Here is a 23,519-nt window from a genome sequence, read left to right as displayed (position 1 = left end):
TGTCTATCACAGCTAATTTGAAATTGAATTTGTCAAACTGAATCTGAAACGATCAAACTGAATGTGAAAATATATCATTTGAATTTTCACTGTAGATAAAATAATCTTCACTTTCAAGTTTATAGGACTTCAGTTCCAAACTAATAAATTCTATTTAAAATTATACTATTCAGATTCTGTTTTTAAATGCAATGTTTCAAATGAAACTATACAAATTCAAATTCAGTTTTTTTTATTGCAATTATTCAAGTTTACCAATTCAAATTCAAATATAAATTATTCAAATTCAGTTCCTGCTGACATATATTTCAGCCCTTCGTAAAGAGTTAAATGGTTTATGCATCATGATAATTCAATGGGCATTGTGCTACTCATTCTGGTGCGCGCACTTTGGCTACCAGGCGCAGTATATTAATTACAGACATACTACACATAGCTTTGATGATGCAACACAGAAGTCCGTCGCAACTAAGCTGCAATAATATTAGTCGTTTTTCGTTAGTGTTAAATAATTGAACACTAATTTAAGTTAGTTAAAACATATTATGTTCATGTGCTTTGGTTAGGTACCTGTGTTATTTTCTTTGTTGAGTTTCATAGCCAACTGGGAGTGGCAATAAATGGATTGAAGTCTCTGTTTTGAAGATTATTAATGAATTAGTCACTGATGGTCTAGTGGTACATTCACTTGACTTTGGTGCGGGCAGTGTGGGTTCAGTTCCCACTCAGTGACGGTGTGAATGGTTGTCCTGTGTCTATATGTGGCCTGTGACTGACTGGCGACCAGTTCGGGGTTTAGTCCGCCTTTTGCCCGAAGGCAGCTGAGACAGGCTCCAGCGGCCCGCAACCCTGAACAGGATAGGTGATATTGAGGATGGATGTTCATTATTAATTTTTGTTCGCAACTCAGGACAAAAAAAACAAACAAACAGTAGTCAAACGACGGCTCGTATCTCTAAAAACTTTTCAGTTTTTGTATTGTCGAGGGACCACTGTATTGCACATTATAGTGAATGGATGTACAGTCCGTCACGCGTGTGTACCTGTTGACGCGGTGTCCATCTACCCCCGTGAGTCCGTTACTCAAGACACCATCGGCCATTTTCTCTTCAACGCTGCTGCACACACATAGAGGAAACTCCACTGAAAAGCGGTGAGGAGGCTCTGTGCTCATATATAGCAGTCACATTGCAACACTGACCATGTCCATGTGGAAATCATTTTATTGACTGCCAAACGGCATTGGGACACGCTGTGCACGCACTTATTTTATTTATTTTTGTCCTTTACTTTACCTTTACCCCAATAAATAATGTTGAGCCAGCACATGACACTTAACGCAAACTTTGACTAAGAGCCAAAAGGTGTCGCTACTGTGTTTACATTTCCTGCAAACACAGTAACATGTCGCCATCCACAGGGCAGATTCTACAGCATGTTCAAGTTAAGCTCAGGTGAAATAAGAAAAACACTACGAAAAAGTCACAATAATACCAAAAATTATTAGTTTACTCTTGCGATAGTTCACCTTTTTTAATAATATATATATATATATATATATATGCATACATATACACACACAGTATTCTAACAAAAATACAACTGTCAAAAGATTAATATTTTATTCTTGTAAAAATCTAACTGTTCTCGGAACACTACGGTGTAAGAGAAAGTCAACATTTTTCATAAAAATATAACTAGTCTTGAAAAATATGATTTTCTTTGTCAAATAAATACGACTATTCTCGAAAGTTTTCATTTATTTTATTTTTTATTTTTTTAAATAGGACTTTATTCCTGTAAAAAACATTATTTTAGTCTTGGGAAATTACTGTATGACGATAATGCATGTTAATTCTCATTATTATACACATTTTAGAAAGAAAAAATAAAACTATTGCAAAGAATTCAACTTTATGTTCGTATGATTATCACCTTTTTCTTGAAAGAGTCCAACTTTTTCTCTACCTATTGTTCTTTTATATTATGCCTTTTAACCAATAAAATGACTTTATCCATCCATCCATTTTGTGTACCGCTTTATCCTCACTAGAGTCACGGGCGTGCTGGAGCCTAGCCCAGCTATCTTCGGGTTAGTACATCCTGAACTGGTCGCCTTTATTTACAACAAATACATTATGCTCAAAAGATTATACTTTCTTTTTCTAAAAAAAATATGAAGATTTGTGTTTTACATTAAACCCTTGTCGAAAAATATGGATTTATTCTTTTAAAAAAACATACTTTATGCTCATAATATTACTCATTTTTAATGAAAAAAATATATATATTTATTCTCAAAAACATACCGCAATAAGATTATTTTCTTCTAAAATTATTATTTTTTTTTAACAGAAAAAAATATTCACTCTCCCACTAACAGGACTTTTTTAGCGGAAACATTTAAAAAGATTTCCTCATAAATGTATCACTTTTTCTTGAAAAAATATGACTTGATTCTAAAAGACTATGACCTTTTTTTGTGAGAAAAGACTAATAAAAATAATTCTCTACCTGGTGGACAAAGTTGTTCAGTGACACTTTCACACACTCAGTCGTGGCGTGTGTGTGTGTGTGTGTGTGTGCGCGTGTGTGTGTGTGTTTCTATTACATTGAACTTTGCTCCAGTTTTCCTTGGTGCTAAAACAGCTTAAGCAACAACATCAGTGTGTGGCAACAACGTCTGGATGATGATGCTATAATGAAGCATCAATTAAAGTAAAAATGAGTGCTATTAGGACCACACTGAAGGAAAACTCAAATTATACTACGACAATAAAGTCAGAATCAAGTTTATTCTTGTATTATTACACCTTTTTTTAGTTAGATAAGACTTCCATCCATCCATCCATCCATTTTCTGAGCCGCTTCTCCTCACTAGGGTCGCGGGCGTGCCTGGAGCCTATCCCAGCTGTCATCGGGCAGGAGGCGGGGTACACCCTGAACTGGTTGCCAGCCAATCGCAGGGCACATACAAACAAACAACCATTCGCACTGACGGTCACACCTACGGTCAATTTAGAGTCTCCAATTAATGCATGTTTTTGGGATGTGGGAGGAAACCGGAGTGCCCGGAGAAAACCCACGCAGGCACGGGGAGAACATGCAAACTCCACACAGGCGGGGCCGGGGATTGAACCCGGGTCCTCAGAACTGTGAGGCTGACGCTCTAACCGGTCGGCCACCGTGCCGCCTAGATAAGACTTGTTCCTGGTATTTAAAAAAATGATGGAAATCAAATAGAACTTTTATCTCATAAAATCAGACCCATCCATCCAGCCATTGTCTGTACTGCTTATCCTCACTAGGGTTGAGGGTGTGCTGGCGCCTATCCCAGTTGATTTGGGCGAGAGGTATGGTACACCCCAAACTGGTCACTAGCCAATCGCAGGGCATGTACAGGTACATCTCAAGAAATTAGAATATGGCAAAAAAAAAAAAAAAAGTCAATTTATTTCAGTACTCATACATTGTATAGATTCATTAAAAAACTTGGGAAAATACTTTTCAGAGGGCAAATTTTAATTTCTACATTCAAAATCATTTTCATTGTTTCTTGATTGTTTGTTACATAATATTCTGGTTTCTAGAGATGGTGAATTTGGGCTTTTCATTTGCTGTAAACTAGAATCATCAAAATTATACATATATATTTTAAATATCATGAAATATTTAATTCTGAGTGCGTTTTTTTTAAAGAAAACTATACTCAAATCAGTTTAAGAATAAGTCTAGAAGTGAAGGGGTGTGAATACTTTCTGGTGGCACTGTGGGTGGTTGGATGGATGGACGGATGGACGGACGGACGGATAGATAATGTAAACTTTTCATATTTTAGTCCCTTTTAGCTTAAAAAAAATCAAATTTTGTTCTTGTTATAAAAGCATAACTAGTGTAAATATTTATTTTTACATTATACATTTGAATCTTTTTAATCTAAGACTGGCACGGGAAATAACACAACTTATTATTATACCTTTTTTTAATAGAAAAAAAATAGAAACAAATATGATTATCAAAATAATTAGTTCTTGTGACATTAGGCTTATATAAAAATATGATTTATTTAAAGAATTGGCCAAAAATGACTTAAAAATGTATTTTAATCTTGTAACATTACTTTTTTTCTGGGACTACTAAATGCCTTTTTTAAATTGGAAAATACAACTTTCTATTGCAAAAGACTTTTTTTCTTGTATTAATACAACTTTTTCAAAGAAACTAAACCGTAAGAGTGCAACCTTTTATTTAGGAAAAAATATGACTTTATTCTTGTAATATACTGTTTATTTGTCGAAAACTACAATAAATTATTTTATAAAGATTTTTTAAATTTCCGAACAGCAACTTTATTCTGATATTACACCTTTTAAAACTAAAAAGGAAATGACCAAACTAAGTGTCCAGGCAAAAGAAGTGTGTTCAAAGCATCAATATCTCAGCATGTTAGAAGAAGAAGAAGAAGAAGTGTGTCACTGAGACATCTTACCTCCAGCAGGGACTCCCTTGAAAACCTGAAGAAGGTTAGGCCGGCCAGTGAAGGTGCTTCCCAAGGCCTCGGTCATCGGCCAATAGGAAGCCTGCGTGCGGGGCATGCCATCCCCCTCAAACTGGCCAACTTGCCAGGCAGGGCACAGCGCCCTGTTAAAAAGATCCACCATCAAGGTCGTGACTCGCCGAGGTGACGAAGACCTAACAGCAGGCTTGTTTGTGTTCGTCACCTAACTGATGTTGACACTGCTGACACGACATGAATGTACACCACAACGTGATGGAACATGCAGCGTTTGCTTTTCATTTTGCGTTTTTTTTTTACGCCGCCATAGAACTAATTAATTTTTTTCTCCTAAAAGGTAAAAAAAAAAATAATTTGGCGTTATTAATCATAATACTACTACTTTTTCACAAAAATAGAAATTTATTCTGAAAAAAAAATTACTTTTTAAATACACAAAACACTTAATTGAATTTTTTTTTTTTTTTTTTTTTAAATCAGATTTTTTTAAATTTAATTTTCATTTTCCATACCACTTTTCCTCACTAGGGTTGAGGACGTGCTGGAGCCTATCCCAGGTGACTCTGGGCAAGAGGCGGGGTACACCCTGAACTGGTCGCGAGCCAATCGCAGGGCACATATAAACAACCATTCGCACTCAAATTCACATCTATGGAAAATATTTTACTCCTGGAATTACACTGGGAGACCTGTAAAACATATACAGTAAAAGAGCACACTCATGCAGGAGCTGCTGTCGACCACAGCTCACGCCCAGGCACTCACACACAGCAACGCAGATGTCCCATCCCACCACACTAGGCCCCGTCTCTGAAAGGTACATATCTAACTCACACACACTATAATACTTGCAGCATTATTCATATATTTGAACCCTTACCTGTGTTGTTTTTTGTTGAAATATGTTTACAATGTGTTTAAAATTTGTGTTTTAATATGTTTATATTGTTCAAAGTGTGTGGGAGGGAAATATTACTACAAACAAATTATACGGGGTCTCTATAGTGCATATTTTCACCTATTATGGGTTGTTCTTCCACAAATATGTATAAAACTACCTATAGGTGACAGTATCGCGCACAAACCAACAATACATGTCTGACATCGAAGGGTAGTAGTTCTGTAGTAGTTTTTTTAAAATGAAGTTCTTTTCATGAATCCTGGTTTGGCCTGCTTTCTTCATTTTGAGGAAAGACGAGAGGAAAGTTCACTCTTGTTTCCAGCGACACACAGTAACCTTACTCATGCACACGCATACACACACATCAATGAATCACGCTACATGTGAACCAATGTAACACTGTTTGTGTGTCAATGATTGATTGCTGAGGCTGCTTATTAATGCCAACTTTACTACACGAGGGACAAGGAAAGTATCTTTCACTAGTACATTGTGTTTAAAATACACATTTTTATATACTTTTTGTGCGAAAAAAGGGCCACTTTGTTTGTAAAGTTGCTCAAACTGTCATCAAGCAATTTCCTTACTCTTTGGAGCAATGGTACTCCAATTTCCTTGAGTGCAAAAAAAGTACAAACTTTGGTGATAGTGGATGCTTTTATTACCATTAGTTAGCTGGCAAGCTAGTTATTTCCTGAGCTAACTACTTAGTTTTTAGACAGTTATTGGGTTAACTCGCTAGTTAGGTATTACGGTTAGTTAGCAAGCTAACTAATGTAGTAACTGACAAATCTAATGACAAGATAGCTCATTATTAGGTTGATTATTTATTACGTTTGTTAGTTAACATTTTAGTTTTTAGCTTAGCTAAATATTTTTTTACTACTAATATGAATTTTATTATCATTTCTGAGGGCTGTACTTCTATCCTTAAACTGAATATGTTGGTACAGACTGTATGGTATAAACTGTACAGAATCTGAGACAACAAACTCAGCCTTTGCTAAACGGTTAACATTCGCGATTAGCATTATCCATCCATCCTATTTTCTGAGCCGCTTCTCCTCACTAGGGTCGCGGGCGTGCTGGAGCCTATCCCAGCTGTCATTGGGCAGGAGGCGGTGTACACCCTGAACTGGTTGCCAGCCAATCGCAGGGCGCGATTAGCATTAGCGCCCTAGCAATTACCATTTTAGGTTAAAAAAAAAAAAGTACCTACCATTCAGCTCACTCATACATCATTTTATATGCACATTAAAAAGGTGTCTTAAAAATCACTTACAGATGCTCATCTGTCGTTTTTGGCAAAGTTTATCAGTGGCCCAGCACTGCGTCCGTCTGCAATAGATATCTGTGAGAAACATTGGTTCTGGCGGTGCAAACATGGCGGAACTTTTTTTCTTCAAGGCAGAGATTCTGCATTGACCTATTTTTGAAGTCGATTTAGCTTTAGTTATTCCATTTTGTTTCCCCAGCCCTAGAATTGGCGGATTTCTAGCAAAATCAGTACAATAATACATTCAACAAATCACACTGAATCCATATTGTTACTGTACAAGAAAAAAACGTCCACATTTTGTGAGGTTTTTTATTTTTGATATTTAGCTGGCATAAGTATAGGAAACATACTCACACTGTTTGTTATCAACATCTAGTACTAATGTATGTATTTAAGTACGGTATTTATTCATCCTGGCGGCCATGTCATCTGTCTGCCTCCCAACACATGGAGGTGAAGGTGGTAGACGGACTGAGCACCATGTTTTCCGTCATTGATGACTGCAAACCACAAAAACAGATTCACTATAGCCCTTGAACACTTTAACAACAACAACAGACTACTTACCCACTCGATAGCCTTCTGTTAGCGCTTCCAACTTGGCCACCTTCTTAGCCACTACCAGTATATGTCCCAGGAGCTGCACATGGACAGTGGAAATTAGTACTGAATTTTATTTTTTTCCTGAAAGGATGAAGCAATCATGCCAACGCTGCAAGGTTTTTTAAGAATTTGTTTTACGTATATCTATATTTATATATTTTTATTTTATAATTATTATTTTAGGTAAATTCCTATTGGTTGTCAACAAATGATGAGCATTTGACAAAATTTCCTTGATGGAACTACTGCCATCTCACCTCAGTATCGCTGTCTTTGGCTTGACTTATCCTGGGAATGTGCATTTTAGGAATAACCAGGAAATGAATGGGAGCCTGTGGACTGATGTCCCTAAAAGCCAAACACTGGAAGAGGAAAAGGGAAAAACACAAATTTACTCAATTATAACCAGATTCAATCATTTATTGACAAGCACAAGTTGACCTTGTCGTCCTCGTATATGATATCTGCAGGGAGGCTTTTGTCAATCACTTTGGAGAAGATGGTGGCAGCTGGACGACCATATTTCTTACTGGCATCTTCTGCCAGTCGTACTTCGTCACTTCCGGTACAAAGACGTCTCTAAACAAAGGGGCGGGATTTGAATGACCTAAAACTAGCATTAAAACACAATCTCAACAATACATTACTATCTAAAATTGAAAATTATCGACATTATCATATCATAACTATGTCAAAAAAAAAGAACAAGCAAAAATATGACAGAGAAGCTACCTCAACTTGGCAAACAAGTTGCAAACGGCCGAGTTTGCCCGCCGTTCGGCTCGGGACCAAGCACATTCGTAGAATATGACCATAAAACATGGCCAGGGAGAACACGGTCGTCGTTATTCTGAAATTAAAATACGGTGTCCACACATATCAACACACAGGAGATTGTATTTCTACTCAGAAAAGCGTCTAGCTAGATCCCACACGTCGATGTTGCCTTCAGTGGCACCTTGTTAATCTGTCGTTCATTTGACGCTGAACGTCAGAAGAAATGGTATCCTACACTAGTTTTGGGTTTATATTCACAAATCATAATACAGTTTGGGATGAGAATACAGTAATATTTTTGTGGAAAACAATCAAGGTGTGGGAGATCTTAATGTCTCTTAAAGTCTAAAAATACGACATTTGGTTTTACAAAACGCAGCATTTCCAGCATTGCTTTGCATTCAAGATCATCCATGGAATTCGTCGATGTTAACCAATAAGATGTACAATAAGTGATACGATCCATGCAAATATTGAGAAAATCTAATTGTGAATGAGTTGACATTTAACTGAAGTTATATGCTCATAAAGAGATGTATTTATTATTATTTCACGTGTATTAGAGGGCGCTGTTGTGTACAGTGCCCGTTTGGTGTGAGTTGGAAACATAGAACAAGAAGTAAAAACATGGCGGCCCGCACACGGCTGCCCTTTCGCTTCCCGCAGAACTTGCTTCCAAACCACAAGCTTGTCCACACGGAGGCCGCGGCAACGGTGGAGAAGGAGGCCATCTATCCGCCCATTAAGCCCTCTCTCACGGCCAAAAGCAAATCGGCGCGGGCGCGTCAGACAGAAGAACAAGTCGAGCGGATAAAAGCGTTCCCGGTGCAGGATAAACTCCGGCTCCTCACTCGCATCGAGCGGAAAAAGTACGTCGTCTACCCGCAGACGTTCGCGCGTAACGCGGATAAATGGTACCAGCACTTCACCAAGACCGCCTACATCCCCGGCTTGCCGGAGAAACTCAGCCCGGTTCGGCCTCACGTCGCCGGCGACGAGGAGAAGCAGAACTCCCCCGCTCCGGCTGCACAAGACCTCGGCATTGGCGATGAGGCCTTCGGGGACATCCGTTCATTGGTGACTCGCGTGATTTTACAGGAGCACTGCCACCTGATAAAACGTAAGCCGTTCGTGTACAGACGGCAGGAGCTCATCGAAGGACCCTTTCTGAGGAACTTGATCACAGCGTTGACATACGGCCTGGCCAAATACAACCCGCTGCTCCTCAACTCCAGCTTCGGTATGCATGTTCCTACTGTCCGTGGACACAACATCCGCAAGTTCACATTATTTAACCTTCTTTAAACATTTGAATGTTAAACGTTTCTGTACTTTTTGCACAGCTTGCTGTTAATTAACATGGAGCTATTTGGCAAAATTTAATGGACGTCCACTTTTCTGCCTTTCTGTGACTCCTCCAGTCTCTCTGTCCCGGTTGAAACCGCCTGATGCAAAGTCACAGAAAGGCATCCCTGGAAATTTTAATGGCTGTACCTTGTGAATATTACTGCTTAGCTTCTTGACAGAGAACGTCAAGTTCAATAAGAAACAAACTTTTCGGCATGTGCATTCAAAAGTATACAGAAGGCCAAATGAAGTTCAATATCCCAATCGTTTTGTGAGTTGTAGTGTAACTGCTGCCTGTTTCTGTGTGTTTGTTGTCAGATTTGAGTCCCCAAGTGGGCTTCTACTGGAGGAGAGGGCAGAGGGTCATCCCGAGGGGCCACAGGAGGGGCAGCCTGGAGCCCACGAGGTTCCAGATAGACGACCGTCCGCTCTGTCAGCTTAGAATAGTGCAGCAGCTGCCTCCGGTTAGCGTTACCTTTTCACTCAAATGTTGTCTTGGTCTCGGAAAAAAACTGGGCCTGTACACCATTTCCAATGCGCGGTAATCAAATGCTAACATGCTAGCAGTTGATATGGCTAACGCATGGGCATTTATTCACTATGGTTGTCGTCGGGTATTATTTCTAATGGCAATTGATAAAATGATAAGGTGCTAATATAACACGATAAAAATAAGAGTACGAAAAACATTTGGGCCAATTCTTGACAATTGAACACATGCTGACATGCTAGTAGTTGGTATGCTAACACATAGCCAAATATGTGCTTTAGCATATTGATGAGGATTTTAAAGCTTGCATTGTATTATGGTACTGCTTGTCATGATAATTTGATAAAATGCTAACATGCTAGTGGTTGGTATGCTAACACATCGCCAAATATGCGCTATAGCAGATTAATGCGGATTTTAAAGCTTGCCTTGTATTTAGGGACTGCTTATGATGTTTGATAAAATGCTGACATGCTAGCAGTTAGTATGCTAACACATAGCAAGCTAGCAACCTGAGCACTTAAGCAGATTGATGAGATTTTAAATCTTGCCCTGTATTCAAGTATTGCTTCAAATGACAATGATAAGATGCTAATATGGTACCAGCTGATATGCTAACGGAACAAGAAAGAACCAAGAGTAGAAAAAGCGCTCAGGCCTATTGATAAGGATATTGCCTCTTGTCCTGTATTTAGGCACCATTTCCATCCATTGAGTATTAATCAAAAGCTAACATGCTAATACAGTACTTTGTATGCAAACGTATAGTAAGATAGCAATCCAAGTAGAACAAGCACTATGGCAGATTGATGAGGATTTTAAATCTTCAAATACTGCTTCGAATGACAAGTGATAACATGCTACTGACTGGTACGCTTACAGCAAAATATATCAACCTGGGTCGCAAAAGCACTCAGATTGATAAATGTATTGCATCTGTCCCGTTATTTGGGCAGAAGTGCCAATGACAACTGGTAAAAGGGCTAAAATGTTTGCAGTTGCTCTGCTAATAGGAAACCAAATAGTCACCCAAGTAGAAAAAGCACCAAGGCAGATTGATGAGAATTGGAGGAAATGAAATGATTAAACATTTTAAATCAATGTAATAATATAATTTATTTAAAAAAACAAAAAAACATTTCATCCTTTATAAGTGCTTTAAATGTGCTAAAAATGCTGATATTGATTTACGGTGTACCCATGTAGTTGGTCCCGATGGAGGCTTCTTACGCCGCCGACATCCCGGACGTTCCCTACACTCCCGACTTGATGCCGCTGTTCAAGCGCCAGTACACCAACACCATGTTCACAGGTGACCTCTCGCTTCTCTTATCCCTATATATAAACCATCTTCAGATGTCATCAAATGTTTTGCGTGGCGGCGCTCCACAGGTACCAAGGTCCCCGACCCGGCGTGCTACGGTCACACGCAGTTCCACCTGGTGCCCGACCGCTACCACAGGGATCGCATGGCCCGTCGCCAGCAGTCGGACCAAGTGGAGGTGTTCCTAAGGGCCAACGCAATCGCCAGCCTGTTTGCGTGGACCGCCGCGCAGGCCTCCTATCAAGGTCATGCACACAAACATACACTAGACCTCATTGTTTATTTTTAATAGCTTTTCAACACTTTTTAAAATAGTTTTAAAAAAATATTTCATAACATTACATGATAGTTGTTTTTTTTTTACATTATTTTATAGAATTTAAATTTATTTTAAATAACATTTGTCATAGATGCATTTCAACAGTAAATGTAATAGTTCATTTAAAAATAGTAAATATAAATAATAAATAAAAACATTTTAAAAAGTACCGTAAATCCTCACTGGCTTGGACCAGCTGCCCCCTCTCTAGCTAGCCAGCTGGCTACTTAGACGGCTCTCGTCATTTTTCACGCTGTCTTGGATCAACTTTCTCCCATTCATTCTGCTTCGGTTGTGGCGCTGCCATGAATACCTCCTCGGGCCAATATGTTTATTCTATTATTTAATAGTTATTAAATATTTGTATTGACTACTCCATTGTTAAGAGTTGGGTGTGTGCGCGCTGTGCAGGTTTCTGGAACCACGAGGACGTGAGCAGAGCGTTCGTGTCCCAGGCGGTGATAAGCGACGGCCACTTTTTCTCCTTCTTCTGCTACCAGCTCAACACGCTGGCATTGTCCACTCAAACAGACGTCCACAACCCCCGCAAGAACCTCCTGTGGGGCACCGAGAGCGTGCGCCTCTACGAGGGCGTGGAGGACGAGCGCGTGGTCGGTCTCAACGATGACGCACTGCGGCTCTTCGGTGCGATTCCTTCTCCATCAGCCCCAAGAGGATCCCCTCGCCGGGAAATGAGGGAGCAAAATGTTGCAAAACAAAGTTGACAAATCCAGCTTGTATTTATGAACAAATAAAAGTGCTTCGCATACCATTACATCTGCATAGTTTCTTTAAAAAAATATATGTTTGAATTTTTTTATAAATGCAATTCAAAATATTAATGTTTACAAATCAGCTATTAAATAAATGTATGGATAGCTTTAAATATTTTAAAATAAATTCTGAATGTAAGATTTTTTTTTAAAAGTTATTAAATGTTATCTATATTTTTTTTTAAATCAGATGAACTATAAATATATAAATTTCTAAGTTACAAAAATCTATTGTCTTTATGCTGCATATTTGATCCAAACTTGTCTAAAAATATTACAGGAGTATAATTGTTGAATATTTAAAAATAGATTTGATATAAAGACAAATACAGTACAAAAAGATGTTAATAAAGAAAATGGATGAAATATGAATTATAAAAATTACCAAAAACTTTAATTCTCTGTACTGTACATAATTAAAAATTATTATATATATATATATATATATACACACACATACTAGAATCCAACCCTTCTTGGTTGTACATTGATTTTAATCAGTGTTTACGAATATGACCCTCTTAGCACAAAGACATCCAGCCATGTACAGTGTATGGAATAGTATTTATAGTATGGTAAGGTACTGATCATTTATTCATTTTGAATAAGTGCTCACAATCTTCTGTAACATTTACAATAACACAGATGTGCCACGTGTTCAGCACGTTGACATTAAATCAGTTGATAAGCTTTGCACTCAAGTGCGGTTATTGCCTTTCATCCTTAAAAAAAAAAAAAAAAAAAAACGCTGCTTGATTCTAATACAGTACTAGGTAGAGATTATATGTTGGATTCAGAGCTATTGTGATCAAATCCACACATCAACTAGATTAGTATTGCTTTTGCTGAGTCACATTTTCAGGACTTGCGTTGCCTGGCCGATGAGCTCTTTTCCAGTCCGTTACTTTCTCCCGACGGCCTAAGTAGAGGTCACAAAATCAACACGTACACAAAAAGCCACGTAATACATTGTGGGTACTCACGTGGCAGACGAGGTGCTAGTAGGGGGCTCGACGTTGATGGCGGGGGGCTCGGCGTTGGTGGCGGGGGGCTCGGCGTTGGCCGCCTCCTCCTCTGAGGCTGACGCGCACACGGTGGTCATAACATTCAGTACGACCATCAATTTGAATGTTTTGTAAATCATCATCGTATTACCTTTCGGCTTGTCCTGTTAGGGGTCGCCATAGCGTTTTAATTCTTTTCCATGTAAGGTGAGCTCCTGCATCCTCCCCTTGAACACCAACTGCCCTCATGTCTTCCCTCACTACATCCGTCAACCTTGTCTTTGGTCTTTCTCAAGCTCTCTTGCCTGGCAGCTCCATCCTCATCATCCGTCTGCAAATATCGTCACTATCTCTCCTCTGGACATGTCCAAACAATCCAAGTCTGCTCTCTCTAACTTTGTTTCCATCCCTCTGATGACCTCATTTCTAATCCTATCCAACCTGGTCACTCCTAGTGAGAGACCTCAACATCTTCATTTCCGCCACCTCTGGCTCTTCTTCCTTTTGTCTCTTCAGTGGCACTGTCCCTAATCCGTACATCATGGCCGCCTCACCTCTGTTTTATCAACTTTGCCCTTCACCCCAGCAGAGACTCCACCCGTTCCAACCTGTTTGGACCTCATCTGTATGCCTATCCATCACCACTGCAAACAGGAAGGGGCTCAGGGCTGATCCCTGATGCAGTCACACCTACAGCACACCTCACCACTGTTCTGCTGCCCTCGTACATGTCCTGTATTATTCTAACATACTTCTCTGCCACTCCAGACTTCCGCATGCAGTACCACAGTTCCTCTCTGGGTACTCTTGTCATAGGCTTTCTCCAGATCCACAAAGACACAATGTAGCTCCTTCTGACCTTCGCTGTACTTTTCCATCAACATCCTCAAGGCAAATAATGCATGTGTGTTACTCTTTCTAGGCATGAAACCATACTGTTGCTAGCAAATACTCACTTCTGTCCTGAGTCTAGCCTCCACTACTCTTTCCCATAATTTAATTGTGTGGCGCATCAACTTTTTTCCTCTATAGTTCCCACAGCTCTGCACATCACCCTTGTTCTTAAAAATGAGCACCAGGACACGTTTCCTCCATCCCTCAGGCATCTTCTCACGCACTAGGATTCTATTGAACAAGCTGTTCAAAAACTCCACAGCCACCTCTCCTAGATGCTTCCATACCTCCACAGGAATGTCATCAGGATCAACTGCCTTTCCATTTTTCATTCTCTTTAGTGCCTTTCTAACTTCCCCCTTACTCAACATTGCTACTTCCTGGTCCATCACACTTGCCTCTTCTACTCTTCTTTCCCTCTTTTTTTCCTCATTCATCAACTCCTCAAAGTATTCTTTACATCTATCCAGCACCAGTCAACACATTTCCATCTCTATCCTTAATCACCCTAACCTGCTGCACATCCTTCCCATCTCTATCCCTCTGTCTGGCCAGCCTGTATAGATCCTTTTCTCCTTCTTTAGTATCCAACCTGCCATACATGTCATCATATGCCTCTTGTTTGGCCTTTGCCACCTCTACCTTTGCCCTACGTCGCATCTCCATGCATTCATTTCTCCTCTCAGTGTCTCACGTCTCCTTAGCTAACCTCTTTCCTTGTATGATTTCCTGTACTTTGAGTTTCCGCCACCAAGTCTCCTTCTCTCGTTTTCCTGCCAGAAGATACACCAAGTACTCTCCCGCCTGTCTCTCTGATCACCTCGGCTGTAGCGGTCCAGTCTTCTGGAAGCTCCTCCTGTCCACCGAGAGCCTGTCTCAGCTCTTCCCGAAAAGCCGCACAACACTCTTCCTTTCTCACCTTCCGCCACATGGTTCTCGGCTCTGCCTTTGTCTTCTTAATCTTCCTCCCCACCACCAGAGTCATCTTACACACCACCATCCTATGCCTCCTGTCTAGCCACACTCTCCACTACCTTACAGTCGGTAACCTCCTTCAGACTACATCGTCTGCACAAGATGTAACCCACCTGCATGCTTCTACCTCCGCTCTTGTAGGTCACCCTAAGTTCCTGCCTCTTCTGGGGAAAAAAGTATTCACTTCAGCCATTTCCATCCTTGTTGCAAAGTCTACCACCATCTGTCCCTCCAAGTTCCCTTCATGGATGCCATACTTACTCATCACTTCTTCATCACCCATGTTTCCTTCACCAAGATTTCCATTCAAATCTGCACCAATCACGACTCTCTCTCTGTCTGGCATGCTCAGAACTACTTCGTCTAGCTCCATCCAAAATTTCTCTTTCACCTGTAGGTCGCTTCCTATCTGTGGGGCATAGCCGCTAATCACATTATATAGATAACACCCTCAATTTCAAGTTTCAGCCTGATCACTCGATCTGATACTCTTTTTACCTCCAAGACATTTTTAGCTAACTCGTCTGTTAAAATCACCACTGCTCCATTTCTCTTCCCATCTACAAAAATAATTTGAACACTGCACCTAGACTTATATATGTATATATGCTAGCAAGTTGCATACCTCCTTGTACTTGGCTCTTCTTGGACTGACCCCTCTCAAAGAGCAGAATGGCGGCGACGAGGACGAGGACCTCGAGTACGATGGTGACGAAGGGCTTCAAGGGCTCGTAAATGGTGATCACCTTTTTTAAAACAAGATCAATATTCCTTTAGATCAGTGGTGTCCAAACATGAGCTCGGGCGCTATTTGTAGCTTGCCGTCTATGGATATCTGCTCAGGGCAGGGTCAGATCTATTCTTGTGAGATACAGGGCTGCGGGCCACCCCAAAATCATGAAAAATCCCAAACTATGTACCTTATTACCTTTCACATGAAGCTCTTATGTAGCAGTTTCTCAAAACGACTACACTATATAATTGCTTGATGGATTGGTTTTGAGTGCTGTACCTGAACGAGTTCAATGAACAAACGTTCTTGAACTCGTTCATATTTGGGGCGAACGTGAACTGAACTTAGTTATTTTCGGCCAGATGAACGTTATTGAGAACGCGTTCATTCTGGCGCGTGTGAACAGTTTTCGAACGTCGGTTCATTTTCATTCCAGAGTGCCAGGTTTTGTTAGGGACTTCCAGGTCAAAACCCGTCTGAACACACTATAGACGAGCCTTCATATGTCGGGGGGAAAAACACTATTTGGCAACCGATTCAAGTGAGGCCCCAGCCGCCATTCACGGCAGGCACGTCGCAGCTGTGAGCTCCAGTTGCGTTCAGGCACACTGCGTAAATGGGTGTATATGTGTTCTTTGGTGGTTCTTTTGTAATACAACACATATTGTAAAAAATGATTACTAGGAAAATTATTATTTGTATCAGAATGCTTTAGTTAATAACTGCATAATCACACTGTTATGATATGGAATTGATTTTGTTTTGTACTATAAGAATAGATCAAATATTTGATTGATATAGTCAGGCAAAGTTGCGAGTAATGTAAAGTTATCAATGTCCTTTCACCACCGTTGCTGTCAGACTGTGTTGCCTCTTTTTGTTTGTACATTAAGGGCCAAAAGTCTCGTTTTGTTTAAATTCCTCATTTTAATAAAGACCGTTCAAGCAACATGTTTTTGAGATTGTAGGGTGAAAGCTGCAGCAGGCTACTAATGTGTACTGAATGGGTGGCAACAATGGACAAATAAAATGCCAATATTTTGAGGGTAATAGCCCGTCAGCAAGCTATTGAAGGGAAGGAAAAAAAGACCTATGAACTAGTTCATTTTTGGAAGGGGTGAACTCAGTTCCAAATTTTGAATTATGAACTACAAACTGAATCAGTTCATTTTTGGAACAGTGTGTTCGTGTATAAAATGTTCCCAACACTGTTGGTTTTTGAAGTGTTTAAGAATGTGTTGTTGAAGAATGTCAAAGTGGCCCTTGCACCCTTCAATTTTTCTGTATGCAGCCCTTGATGGAAAAAGTTTGCAGACCCCCGCTGAAGACCGCCCTCAAGTGTCAATGTGGCCTACCTTTAGCTCCAGGTGGCTGACGGCCGTGCCGATGGCGAACACGGCGCCGCAGTAAAACAGACCCGAGTCGTCCCGGGTCAGGTTGTGCACGTGAAGCTTGGTGGCCTTGCCGGCGTTTTTAATTTGGTACTTTTGAGGTTCCGCCACAGTGGTGATCTGCTCCTAGAACAAGAGCAGGAAGTAGCACAGATGGTACAAATATCGAGAAACAAATATCAGTAAAACTCTTGTTTTAATATACATTTTGTAGCTGAAAATGATGACTTAAATTAAGGAAAATACATTTACAAATTAAAGTTTGTTGTTTTTAACGCAAGCAACATGGAACATTTGTGTTGGTTATGGTTGCTTCATTAATTTACACACATCAAAAAAAGCATGCAGCTCCAAATTATTGTTAATATTATTCTTTTCAATTCATACAATTTGAGTGTTAAAATGTAACAATTAATAGTCATATATTTTTGATTAGGTCACTGATGGTGTAGTGGTACACTCGCCTGACTTTGGTGCAGGCAGCGTGGGTTCAGTTCCCACTAGGGACGGTGTGAATGTGAGTGCGAATGGTTGTCATTGTCTATATGTGCCCTGCGACTGACTGGCGACCAGTTCAGGGTGTAGTCCGCCTTTCGCCCGCAGTCAGCTGGGATAGGCTCCAGCGTCCCGCGACCCTAACCAGGATAAGCGGTATTGAAAATGGATGGATGGTGGATGGATGGATGGATATTTTTGATTATTGTTATTGTATGACATTTAATAAATACAATCTACCTTTCATATTTCAAAATTGTTGAAAATATTTCATTTAATAAATTCAATTTGAATGTAATATTTTAGATTTTAGGAATACAATGTTGAATGTTGTTATATTATAATATGATTTAATGAATGTAATGTGTAATCATTCATACATGATATTTTAAAAATACAATTCAAATGTAAATTTCCATTTTTTATTTAAAATATAAAGGTAATAATATTTGTATTTTTAAAATATATATTTACTACATCGAATTTGAAAACAATATTTAAGCCATCCCGCACACCCGCTCTCCCATCCACCAGCCTCGGGGAGGAGGCTACGGAGCATCTGATGCAGGACCACAACAGTGAGGAGCAGCTCCTTTCCGGAAGCCGTTAGACTGTTAAGCTCGAACAGTGCTCTATAACTGGCATTAGCCCCTTGATGCTTATTCCTCCCCCCGTGGAAATATCATGTAATTATTATGTGCAATTTTAGCCTCTGGTATTTGGATTTCCTCTGTCTTCAAATCCTTGCCGCATATTCACAACTACACGCATTCTATCCAAGTATGACATAACTTCTTCCAACTTTGCATCTCCGTGCTTTTCCGGGTGTACATACTGTTCCATGTTTTAAACGCAATCTTTTGCAGGATGCTCACATACGATTGTTACTGCTGTAAGTTCGAGTTCAATAAAAGAATGACTCTTGCGGTTGCTAGCTTCCCCCAAATGATCAGTTTTCTATTTATTTCCGTTCTTCATTATTATACTTGTTAGTCTTCCACTAACAAAGTGCAAAACCCTCTTCAGAATGTTAAGTGTGCAAAATAGGGTGACGACAAGCCTGGTCGGCTGCCATCTTGCTCGCTGTCCCTAATCGAGTGGCCAGCCTCACAGATAAAAAAAACGGCTTGCTGCTCGAAATCACTACGAAAGGAGTAAAAACAAGACAATGCTGTGTTGATGTAGTTTCCTCCGCTAAAAGACATGAGTAAAAGGATTGTGTCGTCTCTTGTAGTTGACCAAAGAATGAACGGGCTCTAGTGAGCTAACATGACTAGCTACACGAGGTACGCATTAGACGATCGCTCCATATTGAATTCAACTATTAAAACTTGGATGAATTTGCTTTAATGATACGACTCACGCCGTTCAGGCAAACTTTTCGGTCTGCCTTGAGTGAATTGTAAATAATCCAGTCATTTTGCATAGAGATAAACAGACTGGAAGAGGCGGTCCTTAAAACCGGACGTGCGTGGCATAACCCCCATAGGTGAAATCTGGGACCTTGGATGTCAAATTTCATGCCATATCGTGTAAATGTGCATTAGTAAAGTCCTTGAATCCTTGGACATATAAAGTATGACAAACAAACACTCCCTTTAATATGTAACTCATTAAGTAATCATACTTTGACAAAAACATCAAACTCTATTTAAAAAAATATATGTTTTATGTTAATTATCGAGCTATGAACGTTTAGTTTGGGCGTCACAAACATGCCCGCGTCATCATCTTTTTGTTTTTAACTAAAAAAGCAAGTAATGTCCATATTAAATATGAAAATCTATTCAATATAGCGTATGTTCATTGAAATCATGCGACTCCAATTTTGCAATTATAGTGTAGATGATGAATTTCTTCACACGCTTGGGTAAAAAATGTCAATAATTGAATCAAACTTTTAACCCGGAAATGTGGTTTATGGGCCATGTTAACATCTCAAGTACTGTTAAAAAGTTGAATAAGAGCATCACACCTTGTCAGTGCCGTTGGCTCGAAACCACAACCAGGTTTTGGGTTCGGGCTTCCTGTCGTCCACCTTGCACGCCAACACCACCGAGTCCCCAACGTAGCTGACCACAGGCTTGTCCCGCACATCACTGATGTGCGGCACTGGTGGTAACAAAGCACAAAAGGTATGTGTGTATACATACCGTGTGTGTGTAATATATATGTACACATACACATACACACATATACATATACATATACATATATATATATATATATATATATATATATATATATATGGCGGAATGGTGGGCGACTGGTTAGCAAATCTGCCTCACAGTTCTGAGGACCGGGGTTCAAATCCGGCCCCCCCCCCCTGTGTGGAGTTTGCATGTTCTCCCCGTGCCTGCGTGGGTTTTCTCCGGGCACTCTGGTTTCCTCCCACATCCCAAAAACATGCGTGGTAGTTTAATTGGAGACTGTAAATTGTCCGTAGGTGGGAATGTGAGCGCGAATAGTTGTTTGTTTATATTTGCACTTCGATTGGCTGGCAACCACTTCAGGGTGTACCCCGCCTCTCGCCCAGATTCAGCTGGGATAGGCTCCGGCACGCCCACGACCCTAGTGAGGATAAGCGGCACGGAAAATGGTTTGATGGATATGGGTCAAACACACACATGCAGTAACATGCATATAACAAATATAGACAACTGATAAAGAGATAGAGTATAAATGAATTGTTATGTATGTACATGAAGGCACAAGCAATGCATACAATACAAATACCAAATAATACATTAAAAAAATCACAGGGGATTACCATATTGTAAAATACTCACCTGCTAAAATGAAATCAGCCTTTGCTTCATTTCCAAACATGCACGAGTATCTTCCCAGACTTTCTTCGTTTTTAATAATGAACCTCAGGAAGCAAGACATAGAGAGGCCATATAAAACATTTAAAAAATAATAATAATTAAACCCCTCACACCCACTTTAAACACATTTTAACTTATTAAAACTTACTTTTTAAACATTGAAAATGCATTTGAACGCATACAATAAATGCAAGCATAAAATGTACGAACATACTGTCCATATTGTAATCTGTTTCTTCGATACAGTATGTGCTTTTAAGAGGTAGGGCAACGTCTGACATCAAAGTGCGAGTGTCAGGGTGTGAGCTGTGTGAGTGTGCTCATTGTGTTTATATGTTTTATTGTTCTCCCAGTGTTCAATAAATGGCTCAAAAGTGCCACTGTGGCTCTCCTTTCCAAAATGTGTTACGGCAAATTTCCACAATCTTGCAGGGTTTTCCATGATATGCAAAAATTTGTGATGTAGCAGGGCCATGGTAGGTAACCGCAGTATAGCAGGGGAACACTATGGTGCAGTGATTCTTAAAGTGTGGCACGCGTACCACAAGTGGTATGCGAGTCACTGAATTAAATGTTAGAACTGTGCATAATGCTACAGTGAATTAAACTTGTTTTTTTTAATCGAGGACATTTTTTTTTTTTTTTTGTTTTGTTTTTTTAAGTACAGCGGTGCCTTGAGATACGATTGCCTTGACTTACACGTTTTTTGAGATATTTGCCTTTACTTGGCCGATTAAATATTTTTTTTGTCTTGAAATACGAACAAAAATTTGAGATGCAGCAAACTCTACGACATCTGGCACCATCATTTCACTTGGTTTCCTTGCAATGGAACGGCAATATCAGTTGGTGGCGCTAATGTGCCATTAAGGTGGTTTGCCGAGCGCGAATAAACCCCACAGAAGAACAAGGAAGGCCAGTACATTAGGTACAGCTGTGTTTTGTGCTCGCATTGTCAGTGTTTGCAGGTTATGTGGAGAGCAGATGTTGTAACTGTGTTACTGTGTGTGTTTTTATATGGCACAATACTGTTGAGAGCACTGTTTCTTATGAAAAAACAAGTTAAAAAATAATGGGTTTTTTTTGAGGGATGGAACAGATTAATTGCATTTACATTGATTTAAATGGGCACAGGTGATTTGAGATATGTGCATGTGCTTACAATAATATTAAATCTACTTTCAGGAATAAAACCTCTGTCCGAATGTTAGTCATTATATTGTTTGCTTTTTTTGGTGTAAAAAGTTTGAGAACCTTTTGCTTACATTCTTTTGAGATGAACCTGCTGGTTCTCAAGCCGCAGCGTCACATGACTGTTGTCAATATCCCGGCCGTCTTTGAGCCAATATCCCGTCACGTTGAGCGTCTTATTGCCGTTTGCCGTCCAGGTGCACTGGAGCGTCAGATTCATGGGGCCCGGCACATCCACTTTGTCCGTGTGGCTTTTACCTGTATTGAACAAAACATAAAAATCAATTAATTAAACTTTTTTTTTTTAATAATTAAAAAAAGAAAATACCTTTGCAGTATGTAATTAAGCCAATGCCGGTTCTGTCGATTTGTATTTATGATTTTCTTTTTTTTTTTTTTACCTTTAAGGACCACAGTCCGCACATCTGCCAGGAGCTGAACGTCAGGCTCCACCGGAGGAAGTGGCTGGCCAACTGTTTCTGACAAAAAAATGTACTGTACAGTCAACACCCGCTATATTGTGGTTTAGCCTTTGCACCCCCACTATATTGGTGGTCTCTACAGCTTTATCGCAGATTTTTATCCACTGCTGCTGGAACGTACATTTAAAAATATATATATATATCACCTCTATTTATCATCAAATAATTCCCTATTTTAAAATGGTTCTAAATGTATTATTTTCTCAAACTGTTTTCTTTACAGTATGAGTATATTTTCTGTAATTTTTCATAATGTACAGTACATTGTTACATAATGAATTACAATAAATAAATGACCTCTTTTGAATATAATTTATATGTATTATACATCTCTATATATTTATATGTACTATACAGTAAAATAACAACAATATACAAGGTGATTGACTGCAATTTACTTGTAATATTTTCCTGATACTGCCTTGTAATATATATTACAATAAAACATTTGTAACCATTACGTTTATTAAGTTATTTGGACCATATTTAATACCATATAGTACTTAGGAACATGTAGGCCTATTACAATTCAAAGATATATACAATATCACCTCCAATAAGTGTTATGAGTAGGAAAGTTATATAATTAGTGTACATACAAAAATCTCTAAAATAATTGTTTAACTATTGATGATAAAAATATAATTTGTACTCTTTGCAGTTAATCGACAGCCCTTGATCACTACATGAGCAACAACAATAGAATATAACAAAGTGAAAGTATGCATGTACATATATATATTTTTTAAAATAATAATAAAAGCTATAATTGTGTGTGCCATCATGTAGCTCGTGTTTTCTCTCCTAGGTTACATGACTTGACAGGAAGGACAACAGGACATCGTCACATTCACATTCAACATGAACTCAAAAATCATTTACTTGTGTTGGCGTGTCCGCCCCAGGCCAGCAGCAGAAGCATCCAGGAGGCCTGCATCATGATGATGCTGTTCTTCCGTGTGTCCTCCCTTGCAGGGGAGAGAGTCTCATCCCTCCTCCCTCACCCTCGCCACCCTCTTGCTGCGTCACTGTGACGCCTCCGCGCTGATGTCAGCCTGCAGCCTGCGTCCGACTGGAGTCAGGCTCTCCTGCTGGGGAGGGAGGCGCTGTCCTACAGGCTTCCAATCAGCTTCTGACATTTGAATGCGGTGTTTGTGTGCTACACACTGGCTCTGTCATATGAGAGGGAGTGACCCC

At 39.6% G+C, this 23,519-nt stretch overlaps 4 protein-coding genes across 7 annotated transcripts in view; 1 reads left to right on the top strand and 3 right to left on the bottom strand.

Moving 5' to 3' along the window:
* LOC133400109 (long-chain-fatty-acid--CoA ligase ACSBG2-like) overlaps window positions 1–4,681 on the bottom strand; it is a 29,389-nt gene extending 24,708 nt beyond the window's left edge. Inside the window, exons 1-2 of the mRNA XM_061672371.1 lie at window positions 4,490–4,681; window positions 1,044–1,118 (exon numbers count right to left, since the gene is read on the bottom strand). Coding sequence (XP_061528355.1) covers window positions 1,044–1,102 — 59 coding nt within the window. The 5' untranslated portion in view covers window positions 1,103–1,118; window positions 4,490–4,681. The remainder of the gene's footprint in view (window positions 1–1,043; window positions 1,119–4,489) is intronic.
* A 2,310-nt stretch (window positions 4,682–6,991) lies between these two features.
* Window positions 6,992–9,125, bottom strand: hint2 (histidine triad nucleotide binding protein 2). 2 transcript variants are annotated; one of them, XM_061673520.1, is made up of 5 exons: window positions 8,032–9,111; window positions 7,741–7,878; window positions 7,557–7,661; window positions 7,264–7,336; window positions 6,992–7,196 (listed from the first exon to the last, which is right to left on the bottom strand). In XM_061673520.1, exons 1-5 carry the CDS (start codon window positions 8,119–8,121, stop codon window positions 7,105–7,107), a joined length of 498 nt encoding a protein of 165 aa, XP_061529504.1. In that variant the 5' UTR covers window positions 8,122–9,111; the 3' UTR covers window positions 6,992–7,104. The 2 variants fall into 2 exon arrangements, with proteins under 2 accessions (XP_061529504.1, XP_061529505.1); XM_061673521.1 differs by having other exon boundaries at window positions 7,115–7,196; window positions 7,268–7,336; window positions 8,032–9,125.
* On the top strand, window positions 8,595–12,321 carry mrps30 (mitochondrial ribosomal protein S30). The gene is given in 6 exon segments (XM_061673519.1): window positions 8,595–9,316; window positions 9,742–9,887; window positions 11,120–11,225; window positions 11,306–11,482; window positions 11,968–12,200; window positions 12,202–12,321. Coding segments are annotated over 6 exon segments (1,434 nt in total). The 5' UTR covers window position 8,595; the 3' UTR covers window positions 12,253–12,321.
* Window positions 12,322–12,851: 530 nt separating this feature from the next.
* emb (embigin) lies at window positions 12,852–23,329 on the bottom strand. Of its 3 annotated transcripts, none has more exons than XM_061673515.1 (9): window positions 23,205–23,329; window positions 22,242–22,319; window positions 21,915–22,098; window positions 20,611–20,693; window positions 19,797–19,933; window positions 17,291–17,452; window positions 15,828–15,948; window positions 13,313–13,409; window positions 12,852–13,248 (listed from the first exon to the last, which is right to left on the bottom strand). In XM_061673515.1, the coding sequence occupies exons 1-9, from the start codon at window positions 23,260–23,262 to the stop codon at window positions 13,188–13,190; spliced, it is 981 nt and encodes a 326-aa protein (XP_061529499.1). In that variant the 5' UTR covers window positions 23,263–23,329; the 3' UTR covers window positions 12,852–13,187. The 3 variants fall into 3 exon arrangements, with proteins under 3 accessions (XP_061529499.1, XP_061529502.1, XP_061529501.1); XM_061673518.1 differs by having other exon boundaries at window positions 12,852–13,233; XM_061673517.1 differs by having other exon boundaries at window positions 17,291–17,446.
* Between the last annotated feature and the right edge of the window lie 190 nt (window positions 23,330–23,519).

The sequence above is a fragment of the Phycodurus eques genome, chromosome 3 (assembly GCF_024500275.1).
Source record: "Phycodurus eques isolate BA_2022a chromosome 3, UOR_Pequ_1.1, whole genome shotgun sequence".
NCBI classification, from domain to species: domain Eukaryota; kingdom Metazoa; phylum Chordata; class Actinopteri; order Syngnathiformes; family Syngnathidae; genus Phycodurus; species Phycodurus eques.
This window is presented reverse-complemented; position numbering and strand designations above follow the sequence as displayed.

Bases quoted from the DNA above. Each gene is read 5' to 3' on its own strand.
- hint2 (XM_061673520.1), bottom strand. From the start codon at position 8,121: ATGTTTTATGGTCATATTCTACGAATGTGCTTGGTCCCGAGCCGAACG. The intron at 7,662-7,740 runs GTCAACTTGTGC...TTCCTCTTCCAG, and splicing joins TCATATACGAGGACGACAAG to TGTTTGGCTTTTAGGGACAT. The intron at 7,337-7,556 runs GTGAGATGGCAG...GTCCATGTGCAG, and splicing joins CCAAAGACAGCGATACTGAG to CTCCTGGGACATATACTGGT.
- emb (XM_061673515.1), bottom strand. From the start codon at position 23,262: ATGATGCAGGCCTCCTGGATGCTTCTGCTGCTGGCCTGGGGCGGACAC. The intron at 20,694-21,914 runs GTAAGCAAAAGG...TTGCTTCCTGAG, and splicing joins CAGGTTCATCTCAAAAGAAT to GTTCATTATTAAAAACGAAG. The intron at 17,453-19,796 runs GTGTGATGCTCT...CTCTTGTTCTAG, and splicing joins GAGCCAACGGCACTGACAAG to GAGCAGATCACCACTGTGGC.